Below are 13,447 nucleotides of genomic sequence, written 5' to 3'. Positions count from 1 at the left end.
AATACAATACAACCTACTAGCCCTGTATTGACCGGCGAGACGACCCAATTTTCTGCAATCGCACTAGCACCAACTAACTATTTCTCTCTTCATACAAAATGTCCACCCATTCTCCACTAAATATCCCACTAACTTTCAACTACCTTATTAATTACAAAAAATGTTCATGTCATCTCTACAATATGCAATACTTTTAATCTTTAATTAACTAAAGTAAAATCATACACATACGCTATTTTTTCATCACCTATTCTTCTATAATGTGATCAAATATTCTATTGGTGTTTTTCCTTTTAGCTTATCGATTTTTACAAGATTCAATAAACAAGAAAATATTCATATGACCTCTACTATGTGCAATACTTTTAATCTTTAATCTATTAATGTCAAGTCATATACATACTCTATTTTTGCAATACTTTTAATCTTTAATCTATTAACGTAAAGACTCATATACATACTCTATTTCTTTGAGCACCTATTCTTTTATAATGTGATCAAATATTCTATTGATGTTACTTCTGTTAGTTTATCGATTTCTACCCAATACTGAAAAAAAAAACATGCAAATAAAATTCATATAATCTATATAGCCTATATAGATGACACCCACTAAAGTCATTAACTCTATTTCTCTTAGCATGCAAGTTATCCGCATCATATAGGAATACATTATATCAAATGCCACATCAACGTCCACTAGGGCCATCTGTTTATGTTTTTCATCGATTTTTTTGTGAATGTTGCTATGCAATCATCTTAACTTTTCTACTTTCAAATTTCATATTAAAATTTTATTTAAGAAATCCCACAGCAACACGCGGGGTATCGCCTAGTTAATTGGAAGAAAGGGAATTGTGGTCATGCATGTCATTTTCGGATGAATTCCGGTTCCGCGCGTCCAAGTTGGGCGTCAACTAAAGCAGGAAGCTACAGCGTGTATCACATATTCACAAATGGCCAAAAACCAAGTTTCACGATCGGCGTGGTATGTAGCCAGCTGGGTCCAGTTGTGTTGGGGAAATTTCTGGAATTGCACTTAACCAATCTTTTGCTGATCAGAAATTTCTCAAGAGTTTAGCACGTACTTGTACGCATGTTAAAGTGGCCCAAGACTTATTTTTCCTGCTGAAATATAGGGCAAGTATAGCTATTTTTTCCGCGAACGTGCCTGAGCACGTATTTCATTAAAAGTAAAGCAATACGACAACTACAAACCTTAATAGTCAGAGGTTATTAAGACGGATACAGAGTACCACCAAGTAAGTGACGGGTGATCACAACAACAAACAAGAACAGCAAACAACGGGGAAGAAGACTCATCCGGACCCACGAACCTAGCCAAAACCACACAACCGAACCTGCTAAAAGAATCTACACCACCATACGCTAAAAAAAAGAATCTACACCATCAAAGGTGCGAAGGTCTACAACACAAGCAAGGTGGCAAAACATCCACCCAATCAACCAACAATGATGGCAAAGCATCCGCCCGAAGTGAACTCCAACCAGCGGCGGCGGCAAAGCATCCACTAGAATAGCACAACGGCAAAGTATTCACCAACGAAGAGAGGAGGCAAAGCATTCACTAATCAACGACTAACGCAACATGGACGACGCAGAGGAAACTAAGCGAAAGCAGACGTAGACCGAAGACTCCCTCCACTCGGATGGTGGAAAATATGTTGGGACCAGTTTAGGAGCCATCCTTGTCCTTTAGAAGAAAAAAGAAGCGACCAAAGAAACTGTGCTACCTAAGAGTAGTCTAAGCCTCTAAGGTGAATCGACCGGTTCAGTTCACATGGGTTCGATCGATGTGCATCTATCTATTATTTTAATATAATATAGTATTAAAAAAAGCTACCAAATTCGCCGATAAGATCTAAAAATTATTACGTTAATAAAAAAAGAGAAGAATATCCACTGTAGGATTTTATGAAGATCTACCATTCTAGACTAACTAAAAAAGTCTATATCAAATACAACTAATAAATAAAATAAGAAAATTAGTAAATAATTTCATGATTGGAAAGAGGAACGTGAGTCCGTATACGTATCTGATACAAGTCCATGCTTCTACATCTATATGACGCACATGCTGATTCCACCATATAACTCATATATATATTTAGCAAGTAAAAAAACATAATAGAAAGGGGAAAAAAAGGAAAAACATCTGCGTGTATGCACAATAAGGAATGTTAAGTTCTAAAAATTATAAGAGGTTGATGACCATGGATAAAAACAGTGCATTGGCCATGAAGAAGTGCAGCTGGAATACATCAACATTCGGAGAAGACCACCACGGTCAAAAGATAGAAGAGGGGATCAACAAGGGCTAAGAGATCTAGAAAGCGATTGAAGAGTGCTCAGCTTGGTGAGTGCAATGATAATGAATGCAAGGGAATGAGGGCACAACAACGACAAGCTCCATTGTATTTGTATAGTCATTTCGAAATCAGAGACGTGGATCCTAACTTAGTCGGGAGGTCAAGTATCACCCTAACACAGCTTAGTACCACTATTGCCGCCGAGGCATGGCAATCACCACTAGCGATGATTATAAAGCACCGAGGTGGTGATATATATCTCGCCGTTAATAAGCATTGTCATTGGTGGATGCCCGTCTGGCCGAGGGATGAAAAAAAATTAGGAGAGAAGAATGACAGTGTAGTCATGGCGTATTGGCGATGTGGTCTAAACAATCAATTCAAATCAATATTTGGCATGCATGCCCATCCATAGCAAGATGCATGTCATGTTTAATGAGAGACGAGGATGCACATCCTCAATGATTGTAGCATAGTGGGCAAAATTTCTGGGAGAAGCAGAGCTAGAAGAGAGGGGACGGGAGCACATGGCGTGTTCTGCTCCACTCTATACTTTTTACTTCACTCAGAAAACTCTATGGTGGAGAAGCTGCGCTGAAGCACCCTTTTACCTGCTATATCTGCCAAATCCAATAAAATTGCACTAGAGGATCGGAAGTCTCCATCCCCAAAACGTTCGGTAGAGGTGGAATATTTGTGAGGTAATCCATAGCATGGACCTTAAAAACGTGAAGTGAGTTTACTTCAAAAAAAAAAAACTTGAAGTGGCTACAAAAGAGGAGTTTGTTTTGCGAGCACAACAATTAATCTCTTGATATTGGCGCATGATTCCGGGTGCAAAATTTAAAGGTGCATGAGCTTCGAGATAAAGGTAGTAACAGACAAAGGTAGGAACGGTATGGAGATGTAGCAATTGTAAATCAGAGAATAAAGAAAAGAAAAGGAGATTGAGCACTAAAGAGGGTGCATCCAATTCTCATAATGGTTTCGATTCAATTTCAAAAATAACTTTTGATTATTATCTATGATAGGCATTCACCTAAATCTTCTTCTATAAGTCCAAGGATAATTTATCACTGACCATAACGAAAACTCAAAAATATATACATTGCAGGTCAAAAATTTTAAAACTATAATTATATTAAAATATTAAAAAATATGATGAATTAAAAAATTAATTTTTAAAATAAAAGATGCTAGCTACCCGCGCTATTTGCGCAGGCCACCTTACTAGTTTAATAGATGAAAGAAGATGTGAAATAGATAATTATAATTATTACCTATAAGTATTATTTTTATATTAATTCTAATTAATCCGTAGGGAAACCCGTGTTGATACGCTAGTTAGGCTCAATTAAAGGCGGCCTCTCTAAGCCTCACCTAAAAAAGATAGCGCTGAGGTGCACAAGTAATCAAGAGACTGTCAGCGGCAACGACGGCTTCATCCTAGCGCGGCAAGCGCAGAGACGACGCGAACTCCAGCTCTAGGCTGTACTGGCGCGTGCCATCCTGACCAGCCACCGGAACATCGCCCCGACGCCCAACCCCACCTTGTTCTGCTTCACAGGCAGGCCGGACCACCTCGTCTTTTTCCGGACCAGCAGGGTGTCCCTTCAGGTTCAGGATCTGCAGCCTCACCTCCACGTCTTTCATGGTTGGCCTCGCCTCTCGCCTCAGGTTCAGGCACTCCTGCGCCAGGCGAGCAAAGCTCATGACCTCTCCACTGCTCGCTTCCACTGAAACCTCATCGTCCACAATCTCCTCGAGGGGCCTCTCCCCCATCACCGACAAGAAGTAGTTCGACAGGTTCTGCTTCTCGCCGTTCTCGTTCTCGACGATCGGCTTCTTCCTCGTCAGGAGCTCGACGAGCATCACCCCGAAGCTGTAGACGTCGCTCTTGTCAGTCAACAGCCCCGTGTGGTAGTACTCCGGATCCAGGTAGCCGAAGGTGCCCTGCACGGCGGTGACCAGGTGCGTCTGGTCGATGGGGATCGACCTCGACGCCCCGAAGTCCGATACCTTCGCCGTGTAGCTCTCGTTCAGAAGCACGTTCGTCGACTTGACGTCCCTGTGAAGTACCGACATCGACGCCGCCGAGTGCAGGTACGCGAGCGCGCCGGCAACCTCGGTGGCGATCCTGAGGCGCTCCCCCCATGACAGCGGCAACAGACCGCCGTCTCGCTGGCCGTGCAGGAGGTCATGGAGCGTGCCGCTGGAGACGAACTCGTAGACGAGCAGAGGAACCTCTGACTCCAGGCAGCACCCGTGGAGCGCCACCACGTTCCGGTGGTTGATCCGGGACAGGATGGCGACCTCGTTGATGAACTGGTCGATCTCGGCGTCGGCCACCAGCTTCGACCTCTTGATGGCCACAACGCGCTGGTCCGTCAGGATGCCCTTGTAGACTGTACCATGGCCGCCGCGGCCAACCACGCGAGATCGGTCGAAGTTGTCGGTTGCCTTCTCTAGCTCGGCCAGGGAAAATATCTTTGTGCTGTCGTTCGTGTCCTGGTCAGAGGAGATGAGCTGCTCAAGGAGAATGCCTTTGTTCTTCCGGAAGTGCCTCCTCCGGAGCCGCTTTTGGACACCTTTCTTCCATCTCCGGCTAAGAATACCCGCAATCACTGCAAGAAATAGGAGGCCACCTCCAGAACTGATTCCAATGGTGACACCTGCATTGGTTGCAATTGCAACTTGTAAGTAGTTCTTCACATCTAAAAGAGTTAACTGAAGTTAACTAGGTGATCTTACTAGTTGCAGCAACCAAATAGCTCAAAAATAGCTTTACCTAAAATAGTGCTGGATGCTTTGCATTTTCTTGCAGCAGTGTCAAACTCAGTTCCATGCGGACAGCGATTGCAAGAAAAGCTTCCAAGGCTATTCTGACAGATGCCATGGCAAATGTACTTATCTGGCTGCGAGCACTCGTCGATATCTGCAGATTGTGCGACGACAGGAGACAGGGAAGGTAAATAACTTTCTTCCACGATCAACCCAGGAACATGACAATTAAGCACTCCTGAAACTTACCCGTGCAACCATCTTCCATGTAAGGATTCCCTTCGAAACCAGACGAGCATCTACACCTGTAGCCCACATGCCGGCTCGTTCTGTCGTCAGTGACGCCTATGCATTCGCTGTGAGCGCTGACGCACATGTACAGGTCCTTGTTCGCCACTGCCACCTCGCAGGTGGAGTTATCCACAGCCCATTTCACCACACCTGAATCACCAGAGAAGGCGTAGAATGTGCTATCCCGATCGTCCAGGAAATCGCCTGAGTCAGAATGCTTCTGAATCCTCAAGATGCCTTCGTCGATGGATATGTCGGTGACCACCGAATTCTTGGTCATCTGGAGGATGGGAGGAATAGGCCCCGGGTTGCATGTCAGGTAAAGATGGAGCCTCGCGAAGCAGCCCAGCTCCATGCCGAACGGGAACGGGATGCGCACGTTCCCGCACGTCGTCGGGCAGTTCGCCTTCGGCTGGTTTGAACCATAAACTGTTGGAGATGAGGCAGAATTTCAGACGGTCACACTCAATGTGCAAGAGACTCGAGTAGCGCAGCGAGGCATGGATGCCGAGGATTACCCTGGTTTGGCACGCAGCCGTCAACAACGTAGGCGTTGCCAAAGAAGCCCTGGGAGCAGTGGCAGACGTACGCACCGATGGGCGAGTCCTGGCACTCGCTGTGGTTACTGACGCAGGCGTAGGTCGCCCTGTCCGCCACGGCTCGCGCGCAGCTGGCGCGGTCGGGGATGGCCCAGTCCAGCAGAGCCGGAGCGACGGTGTCCGCGCCGACGCCTTCCTCCAGGTCGCTCGGCCGGAACGCGTACCTGTCCGGGCCGGCGACCAGGAACGTCACGCCGTCCCGGCTGACACCCCCGCCGGCGCGCGAGAGGTTCAGGGTGAACGCCCGCAGGGGCACCCGCACGTCGACGCGGCAGCATCCCACGCCGCCGCAGAGCCCGTCCGGGAGCCTCTCCATGACCTGCTCCCCGCCGCAGACGACGGAGCAGTTCCCGACGGCGGCCCCCGTGCCGCGGTCGATCAGCGTGGCCGCCACGCCGCAGCCGAGGACGAACAGCGACATGTTCGACGAGCTAGAGATGGCGAACGGCCTGCCGGGGCCCTCCCACGAGGCCGAGTAGGCGCCGGCGCCGGCGGGCATGCTCACGGACCGCACGATGCGGACGGCGACCGCGGTGACGGAACCGCTCGCGGAGGTGATCATGTAGTCGACCGTCGCGTTGGGGCTGCCGAGCCGGAGGTCGTTGCTGTACGTGGTGGCGTCGCAGGTGAGATTGAACCCCGGCCGGGAGCACGCCGGGCCGACACCGAAAGGGTACGAGATGTCGATCGCGCCGCAGCTCGTCGGGCAGGAGCGGCCCCCCTGAGCGACCGCCGTCGCGGCCAGAAACGGCACCACCAGCGGCAGGAGGCGGAGGACTGCCATGGTCGAGAGCCTCAGCTCAGCTCATCCTTTGCATTTTCCCCTGCTGCATTGTTCAACATGGGCAATTTTTAGTCTTTGGAGAATTCAAATTGGACCGCCTCACATCGCATTACTTTTCCCCAACACGCTACCTGCTAGGCTGCTACCTTGTACTCACCAAGTCATCATGTTACATGAATACATGTTATGACTAAACATTTCACAGAATCATTTTAGACACGTCGTTTTCAGCTTATGGACTTCACTTGTGCTGCACATCTGGTCAGCATACAATTTTGACTGAACAGGTCAGTCCATCAGGATACTTCTGTTATCTAGACCAGCTAATTGTGAAAGTCGCCTTACATGTTACGAAACATGACTGTGAATTAGCTAATCCATAGCTGGCTGAATGAATTATCTATAGAAGGCACTAAGCTTTGCATTTCCCCAGGGTGCAGCACTCTGGTATTAACTGAAAATGTGAAAAGGAAAACATTCAGCAGACAGCAGTAAACATTTTTCAAAACATTTCTGCGGGGATATCAGCTTGGAGCTGAACACAACAGGAAGCAGTTGTCTAGGGTAATTCATGTTGCCTTTATTCATTCAGTCTGGCAAAAGTGCAGATGATCAAAGCGCATACAACATTTGCCCCAACAGCAACAGAAATGGAATTTGTTTCACTTCATGCATGCCAACCATATGATGCCATGAGTGCTTCCTGGATTTTCCTAGCAAATGAGTTCCTAACTTTCACAGAGCTCCAGCTCCCACCGCTGCTTATCAGGAAATGTTAAGAATCAAACAATAAAGCTCTCCACCACCTAAATCTAATGATGTTCTGGTGACTTCAACAACTAAGAATACCCACCATTACTGAACACCACTCCACCGAGCCCAGTCCACAAACTGCATTCCACCATAGATATTATTGGCAAAACGAACACCAACTGTGAAAGCCATAGCAACAGGTGGAACACGTTTTGCGACAGGCGACGCCTCCACTACCCGCTCCAGACCATTGATAATCTGGTAGCGCGTGTTTGATGATACTGCAAGGAAAACACCTACATGCCAGCACATTTTGTCAGTTGAAAAGTAAGAACACAAACTATATCCTAGCTGAACATACAAATGACACAGCTAGCTACATAAAAATAGTATAAGCAAGGATTCCAGAAGAAGTGTGACATAATTAAAAGTAACTTTCATTGTCTGAGATTATCTGATCTAATACAGTCATATGAACAAAATATTTACAAGATTAGCAAAGCGCCAGCAATTCAATATTGAAATATGCCCTGCTGTACTTTAATTGCCGCATGTCTCGGTATACATCAAACCAACACTTCGCTAATTGCAATTGCAAAAAAATTTGTATCTCAGACCAGGTAAAGGTGATAATAAAAGGAAACAAAAGCATACCCCAAAGTGCAGCACTTTTAACAAGAGGTGGAACAGGAATATCTTCATCTGATTTCTTTACACTCCTGAGCAGGGAACAAGCATCAACACACAAGTAGGGATAAAATCAGATAATATAAGAATAATTAACATTAGTGAGGGAGAGAACAAAACATATAAACATAATATCAATAAGAATATACAAATGTATGCACAAACAATACAGTTGTTCAACAGCATTCAGCACGCGAAAGAATTGAGAAGCAACTACAAAATTAGCCATTCAATTGTAAAACTTCTAGATTTTATGGTCAAAAGTACTAATAACAATTGGGCATTACCTCTTGGCAGTCATTATCATATTGGCGATTCCTTGGCCTATTATACCACAGAAAAATCCAACCGAACCATACAAGACACCCTACAATTTAAACAGTTTTGTCTTAAAGCCAGTCCAAACAACATGGCAGCAAAAGAAAAAAAAAAGGCAGTGGCCCAGCAATTAGAACTAAACATCAACTGTGTCTCCGTGTTGAGAGCAAACTTCCCATAGTAAGGTTGGTTACCTTGTAAAAATATGTTCCAATTCTTTGCTGAACTGTAAATCTGCAGCCTGGCCTTTCAGCTTCAAAAACACTGCAGTTTTAGAATCATAGTGTCATACAGGAATGAATTTTTGAAGTCAAGCTATATTACTGATTCAGCAACATTTCCATTCTACACCATCTCTTTCAGTTTCTTCGATCAAGAAATGGTCATGAGAACAATACAATAGTGAATAGACTGTCAAGCTCGATCCATTCTCATGGTGATGCTACTAATATCCATAGAAAACAACTGAAATGAAATCTCACCTGCTTGGCAAAGACACAGCCATCCTGTTGAACCTTCCCAAGAGCCCCGTTGAAGCAGACGGCTTCCCAAATCTCACATAAGGAGCCAAAAGCCCCACAAGCGCAATATCTACAGCCACACCGACCAAAAGATCAGCAGCGTACAGCTCAAACTCTGCCCAGAAATCCTTCCCCCTCTTCTGCACCTCCGCAAATGTGGCGCAGCAAGAGTCAATTACAATCTGCGCCGAAACCAAAACTCAATTTAGCAACTACAAAACTGTAACTGAAGCCTCTCATACTCTGATCGATTGGGAAATAAATGAGCAAGAGCAATGGCACCCACCTCTGTTCCAACTTTGAAGAGGAACGACGGATCAGCAAGCATCCGGTTGCGGAGCATCGAGAAGGCGCGGATCATCGCACCCAGCGGCCACGGCGCAGCCTGCGCAGATCATCATCAATATCAAAAGCAATGAGGAAAAACGGCCACACTCACACCTTCCATATACAAATTCCCAGCAATTCCGCTACCTGCAGATCGAAGTAGCGGAGCAACAGGACTTCACGGATGCCGGCGTCCTTGGCCGCCTCCATCATGTCGCCCGGGAGCGCAACGCCGCGCGCCGCCGCGAGGCGCAGCACCTCGTCGAAGCCGAGCAACGGGCCGAACTCCGCCTCCTCGTAGTCATCGTCATCCTCGCCGCCCCCACCTCCGCCTCCATCCTTGCCTCCGTTCCCTCCGGAGACGTCCCCGCGGTTCCCGGCGCCCGATCCGTCGCCGGCGGCGGCGCGGGGGACGTGAGGCGCGGAGCAGGACAGCGGCTGGGGTTTGGGGAGCGGCGAGACGGGCTTGAGCGAGAGGTGGAGAGGCCTCGGCTCGCGAAAGGCGTTGCAGGAGGAGGTGGAAGAGGAGACCACGGCGGCGGCGGAAGATGAGGAGGAAGCGAGGGAGGAGAGGGAGGGGGAGGCGGCGAAGGCCATGGTGGGAGGGAGGGACAGACGGCAGTGGCGTACTGCGCGGAAGGGTTTAGGTTTTTGAGATTTGACTGTTCTGGCCTTTCTCTCTCTCATTCTGTTTTGAAAAGGAACTTTAACCTTCTTCTTTTGTTTTCCTTTTAGAAATGATGATGATGGCATGAACCAAACTCGAGTCCAGACAATTTTTTAACAGATTTGTTTTGGCGTTCATGTCACGATGAGCTGCGTTCTGTTTGTCCGATCGATGGCGACTCGTCCTGTGGAACATGCGTGGTGCTTGTTCGTTGGTTCCAAATTACAAATCATTTAATTTTTTAATATCAAGTTTGATTGCTTATTTTGTTCGAAAAAAATATGCAAATATAGTTAAATTATGTCATTCTCGAAGAACTCATATAGGTAAAGCAAGCGATAAAAAGATACTTTGTACAAATTTTTGAATAAGACAGTGATAAATTTAGGATTAAAAAAGTTAAACGATCTATAATTTAAAACGAAAGAAATAGTAATAACTAATAAAAGAGTAAATTTTCGCGATTTGAGTGAAAAAGTTCATTTGCATCACTTCATCATACGCACTGTTTCTTTTCTTTCTATTTCATGGAAACAACATCAAATGAACTCTGTAGTTCAACAATGGTAGCAGGTTAGTAAATTGGTAGCCTAAATTTGAGTAAAACCGATTATTTCTCCTAGACTGCCCCTTGCAGGCCGGAGCAATGGACACTTTTCGTTTCTTCCAGTCATTGGGCCAGGGTAGGGCATACGAGGAGGCCAGCAATGTGCTTCGGTTTTGAAATGTGAATGGGCCAGAAGTCAGTTTACAACTACGCATCACAAATTCACAAGCTTAGATACAGGTTGCTCTAACTTCAAACTAAGCCAAAGAAAGTTGAACAGTCGAATCTACTCCCAGTGCTATAAACTTTTGATTTGAAAAAAAAACACTAGGAAGTTTTCACACTGTGTGGTTGAAGAGGCACACCTGAGCAGATCAAATAGAGCGATCTTCCAAACAACGCTTAGCTGCATTAAGTCCATGTTCTTTTATTTCGCATGCAGAGGAATCAGATGATAACTGAAAGTTCTAGACCTTGAATTGAACCGAAAGCTAGTACCATAATGAGCGAATAGTACAAGATACTAGTACACACTACAATAAACTTGTTGATCTTTGATAGATCAACAAATTTATTGTAGTGACAGTAGCACCCTCCAGTACGGAGTACTCACCAAAAGCTCTAGGAACTCACTATGTACTAACCAAAAGTACAGTCTGAAATCCTATTCCGCGGCAGCAGATCTTGCTAGTCCCTGACGTAGTGACGTAGTGCTCGCACGTGAGATTGAGATCACAGTACACGCTTGATTGAATGCGCCATGCTCATGCCATTACTTTATTTACTTGGGCTGTGTTTAGTTCCCTCGCGGGGAAACACTGTAGCGCTGAAAATGCACATACTATATCACTTTTCGTTTGTGGTAAATATTGTTCTACCATGACTTAACTAGACTCAAAAGATTCGTCTAGCAATATACATCAAAACTATACAATTAATTTTTTTATTTAACTACATGTAGTACTCCATGCATGAGTCATTTACTATAGTCATTTACTATATTTAATACTTCGATGTGATGGAAAGTTTGGAGGAGTGGTGGGGATCTAAACATGGCCTTGGTAGGACAGCATCTGCTCGACACTGCTGCTCCTGGCAAACGAAACATGCAAACCTCGTGCCGATGCCAGACAAATAAAGCTGTTACAGCCTAACCGCATAAACCCATGCCAACTGAACAAATGAAAGGGAAACACAGCATCTTCTACCGAACCGAGATTAACTGAACATTCAGGGTTACAGAAACATCACTAAACATGGTGCCTTGCCATAACTTCTACAAGTTCTTCTAGCACACTACTACACTAGGGTGACAAAAGACTAAGAAGAGAAACTAGGACGACAAAAGACTAAGAGAAACTAGGCCCTACAAGTTCTTCTAGCACACTACTTGGAACGCTGCGGCTACAACCAGTCCACCATCAGCCCATGCCTCCAAAAGACGCCGTGCCGCCATCGCCGCCGCTCATCGGAGGACGCGGCGGCACAGGCGCGACACGTCGGCCGGGCGGACGGGCTTCAGCAGGAAATCCTCGGCGCCTTCCTCCAGGCACCTGACATCACAAGCCATACATAAACAATGTCAACAAGCAGCAGCACAAAGCAATGCAACTAGAAACACTGAAAAGATATGAACAGATTCAGTGGTTGGGCATGGGAGCGAGGTAACCTGCTGATCCTGGTTGGCACGTTCTCTGAGGACATGATCACCACGGGGATCTCCTTCAGCCTGGACGACTCCTGCATGCACACAATGAGACAATACATCCGGTTGAGATCTCGATCGGAGGGATCTGCATCTACGGTTGTACTGCTGCTGCTGCTGCTGCTGCTGCTGCTGAATGCAGTCGAACGATGCGTGCACACACCTTGACCTTCTTGAGGAGCTCGAACCCGGTCATCTCCGGCATCCAGTAGTCGGTGATGATCATGCTCACGTTGGGCTCCTGAAAACACAACAACATCAACAACGTTACGCCATCCTCTCATGGAAAACGCGTACAAGAAAAGGGAGGATCTGAAACAGAAAGAGCAACAGATTGAGTTGAGTCTAAAGAGACACGTACCGAGCCCAGCAGCTCCAGCGCCTTCTTCCCGCTGTCCACGGCCGTCACTGCACGCAAGACGCGACACGGCTTCGATCAGTTTAACTTTATACAGAAGAAAAACCGCAGCAGACTCAGAGAAGAATTGAAGAAACGAGCGGTAGATTAGCAGATTGCGCACCGCGGAACTGCGAGCTCCTGAGGATGCTGGCGATGACGGCGCGGTCGACCGAGCTGTCGTCCACCGCGAGGACGTGCGGCGCCGCCGCCGCCGCCGCGCTGCCCTCCCCGGCGATACCCTTGCACCTCGCCGCCATCGGTGGTTCACCTCTACCTAGTAACTCTCCTCAAAATGGGATCTGGACTGCGAGAGCTAGGACGATGACGATGACACTAGTAGGACACTGGTCGATGTGAGCACGTCAGAGCCTCTCGGCGGGGTGCGTTTATATAGAGCCAGAGGTGAGGTTACCCCTCGCTCACACGGGACGGTTGGGAGGTGGAGGCTACAGGGGGAGGCTAGCAGAAAGAGCCGAGGAGCCGAGGAGACTGGAAGCCAAGGACAAGGAGGAGATCGCGTATTCATGGCGGTGCGGCGACCGAGAGATATCGAGCGCGGCGGCGGCAGGTGTCTCTGCGAGTAAGGATGGATTCGGATCCGATACGGATGAAATCGGATCCGGATGTCACTTTTTATCATATTTTAATTCGGATACGAATGCGAATGCGGATCTTATCGGATACAAATATAAAACGGATAGTTCGAATCCGGATTCGGATCCGGATACCTTCTCAAT

General features: G+C 46.8%; 1 protein-coding gene and 1 pseudogene across 1 annotated transcript; both read right to left on the bottom strand.

The window, feature by feature from the left end:
* Positions 1 to 3,648: 3,648 nt before the first annotated feature.
* Positions 3,649 to 10,062, bottom strand: LOC120642601 (annotated as a pseudogene).
* Positions 10,063 to 11,807: 1,745 nt separating this feature from the next.
* On the bottom strand, positions 11,808 to 12,967 carry LOC120642574 (two-component response regulator ORR5-like). The gene is made up of 5 exons (XM_039919159.1): positions 12,832 to 12,967; positions 12,672 to 12,718; positions 12,474 to 12,551; positions 12,275 to 12,345; positions 11,808 to 12,158 (listed from the first exon to the last, which is right to left on the bottom strand). Exons 1-5 carry the CDS (start codon positions 12,965 to 12,967, stop codon positions 12,071 to 12,073), a joined length of 420 nt encoding a protein of 139 aa, XP_039775093.1. The 3' UTR covers positions 11,808 to 12,070.
* Positions 12,968 to 13,447: the final 480 nt, after the last annotated feature.

Source organism: Panicum virgatum, chromosome 7K (genome assembly GCF_016808335.1).
Source record: "Panicum virgatum strain AP13 chromosome 7K, P.virgatum_v5, whole genome shotgun sequence".
Taxonomy (NCBI): Eukaryota; Viridiplantae; Streptophyta; class Magnoliopsida; order Poales; family Poaceae; genus Panicum; species Panicum virgatum.
This window is presented reverse-complemented; position numbering and strand designations above follow the sequence as displayed.